At 32.7% G+C, this 2,874-nt stretch overlaps 1 protein-coding gene across 1 annotated transcript; it reads right to left on the minus strand.

Moving 5' to 3' along the window:
• Window positions 1–230: 230 nt before the first annotated feature.
• Window positions 231–1,646, minus strand: LOC147815895 (uncharacterized). Its single transcript, XM_087157706.1, has one exon. The coding sequence runs from the start codon at window positions 1,322–1,324 to the stop codon at window positions 563–565; it is 762 nt and encodes a 253-aa protein (XP_087013832.1). The 5' UTR covers window positions 1,325–1,646; the 3' UTR covers window positions 231–562.
• Window positions 1,647–2,874: the final 1,228 nt, after the last annotated feature.

A 2,874-nucleotide genomic window follows, 5' to 3' on the forward strand; every position in this document is an offset into this window, starting at 1 on the left:
ATTTTTAGCCTATCGGGCGCTAGACGCCGAGGTTTAGCAAAAACTGGTGAACCAAAAGTTTCTATATGATGTACAACATTATGTTTAACAATTTGGTCTGAGCAAATAGGTTTCGTTATTTCAGGATATTCGTTTAACAATTTTCCATAAAAAGTTTCACCAAGAACAGTTTTAATTGAAATAATGTCAGAACTTTTAAAAATACAATGAGAATTTAAATTAGTAGTAATATCATTTAAGCAACGTTTTCTAATATTAGGTTTAAGATTAAAATAGTATAAAAAATCTGCACCTATAATATGATTAGTTATATCACAAATATAAAATGGAAAATTAAACTTTCGTCTAAGACCGAAGTCTAAAGTTAACAATTTCTTACCGTATACTTTTATGATGGTATTGTTCGCAGCTTTAAAAGTCTGAATAGGAGAAAGAGTTTTTTCTTTTTTATTTGCTGGAATAATTGAGCAGTCACTTCCGGTATCCACTAGAAATTGTTTGTTAGATTGTCTATCTCTAACAAAAAGGCGACAATTTGTTGGAGGCAAGATGTTAGTCGCATTCACTCTTGCCTTTCTTGGTTTTTCTGGTAGATGCAGGGTTTGACACACTTTCTAGCATCAGATTTAAATTTCCGATGATAGAAGCACATTTTGGAGTTTCGATGTGGAGATGAGGATTGGCTTTGACGATTACGAAACTGTGCATAATTCCGGTTGCGAGACCTGCTGCGTGTCCGCAATGCAGCTACTTCTTTTCGTAGTGCTTTAACTTCTTCTAAAAGCTCAAAGGTGCATTGTTGGTTTGAAGAAACTTCGCTAACTTCACTTGAAGTTGACACTTCCATTACTTTATCAGCAATTTCTGCTGCTCTAGTTGAATTTAGTGAAGGGATTGCGGCCAATATCGACTGAACATGCTGCGGTAGCTGATTTAGAAATAGTTCCAAAAGTAGAGAATCTGAGATTTTGTGGGATTCAGCTCTTCTCTGCATAGTGCGCAAGAGTTCACTAGGCTTTCTGTCACCTAGCTGCTCTCCGGAGAGTAAACGTCGAATTTCCTGGGACTTTGTTTCCCCGCAGCGTGCAATAATTTTTTCTTTCAGCTTTTTGAAAGGATCTTCTGCGTCAGGAGTTATAATGACGTCCCTTACAATTGCGGCTACTTCAGGAGGAAGATGGGCGAGGCAGTAGTTAAACTTTGTTTTGCTTTCCGTAATCGGCTTCGGTGTCGCAAGCTGGAAAGTTGCTTCGACCATATGGAACCACAGGTGTGGATCAGAGATATTGAAGATGGGAATTTTTACTGCAGACGATTCCGCCATAGTTGCAGTTTCCTATTAATCCAAGAACCAAAACCAGGAAAGATCAAAAATAAAAGTTACTTGTATCGTCAGACATCCGGGTCACCATTGAGGTAAGCGAAGATAGCTCCTTTGAGATACTAATATTTTATTCTACATATTTACATTTATATACAAGTTGGTTTGATTTACAAGAAGCATCATCACAGCAGGTGATGAGAGAAATACTGACAGGCTGTCATGTGCGTGCTGGTATTTATACAATTCTAATATGATGACGTCAGAACTCTTATTTCAGTTCACTTCAAAAATAAGTAAAAACACAATTGATTAAAGACAAACAGATAACATATGAAATAAACTTGATTTTACGATGAGCGGCGAACCTATCACCACAATCATAATATAATATTCTTATTTTGCTTTTTTAACGTCAATAGATATTGAGGAATTATAATTTCATTTTAACTAAACTAACAAAAGTGTAACTAAATTTGTTTATATGTAAAACTTCATTTATGTGTTGATTGTTTGTTTATCTATTTACGATACATTTGGACAAAATAAATGATAATTATATTTATGCTTTCTTTTTAGTATAGATGTCATTCAGATTTTTCATTGCTTAAAAAATAACGCGTCTGTGTCTTAATTGCATATTTGAAACCACAAAATGAATTTGAAAAATCTGAATTTATGCAAATATTATTATGTAAATTTGAAGTGCATTAATTATAGAGTTAAATATAGTTCAACTACAATAAAATAGTTTTTCGTTCTTATCTATATTTTAATCAAATCAATAAAATTTAACTGCGCAAATAAAGAAAAGTAATTTAATCGATTTAATCTATTTTTTAAATCTATCTATTTTTAAATCGAATCTACTTTTAAATCTGAGAGGCAAGGTTCTCAGTAAATCGATAAAGTTCAATTAGAAAACTCTTTTGTAAATTCATTAATCATTCTGAAATCATTTAAAGGTAGCACTAAATCCTCGAATGTCCGAAAGAAGTAAAGGTCCTCTTTAGATCTCGAGTATTACGATGCCCGTTTAAAGCTCGGGAGTTATTTGTTTATTTATTTGAGAGTCGATATTTCGTTTAATCTGCTTTTAGTTTATGTACGCCCAGAAACATTTTCGGAGTTTGGAAACTTAACCACTGTTACAATATTATTTTTTTCCTGTATACATTTTTTTCATTGAAGGTATTTAAAAATATGGAACATTCTCTGAAAGTATACAAATCCGTTAATCTCAACTGATATTTTTTATAAAAAATAAAGTTTATCAAATCCATGAAAACGAGCTATATAAACTTTGATGAAACTTATAGAATACAGATAAAAACATAAATTTAGTTAAATTTTAAATTTACTGTTCAAACCTTGCTCCCAGATATGAGGTGTGCGCCTGTTTACAGTTAATTGGATACCTGCAAAATACGTCATCGAACGAAAATTTGCAGCTTTTATCGATGCAGAAGCCAATCAGGTTCAATTCACACGCGTGACGTCACTTACAGGTATCCAGTGAAATCATATTTAAATCACATAGTTAAGCATAATCA

The sequence above is a fragment of the Parasteatoda tepidariorum genome, chromosome 2 (assembly GCF_982258835.1).
Source record: "Parasteatoda tepidariorum strain Cologne lab strain chromosome 2, Ptep-v5.0, whole genome shotgun sequence".
Classification (NCBI taxonomy): domain Eukaryota; kingdom Metazoa; phylum Arthropoda; class Arachnida; order Araneae; family Theridiidae; genus Parasteatoda; species Parasteatoda tepidariorum.

Excerpts from the sequence above, each read along its gene's own strand:
- LOC147815895 (XM_087157706.1), bottom strand. The coding sequence starts at position 1,324 with ATGGCGGAATCGTCTGCAGTAAAAATTCCCATCTTCAATATCTCTGAT.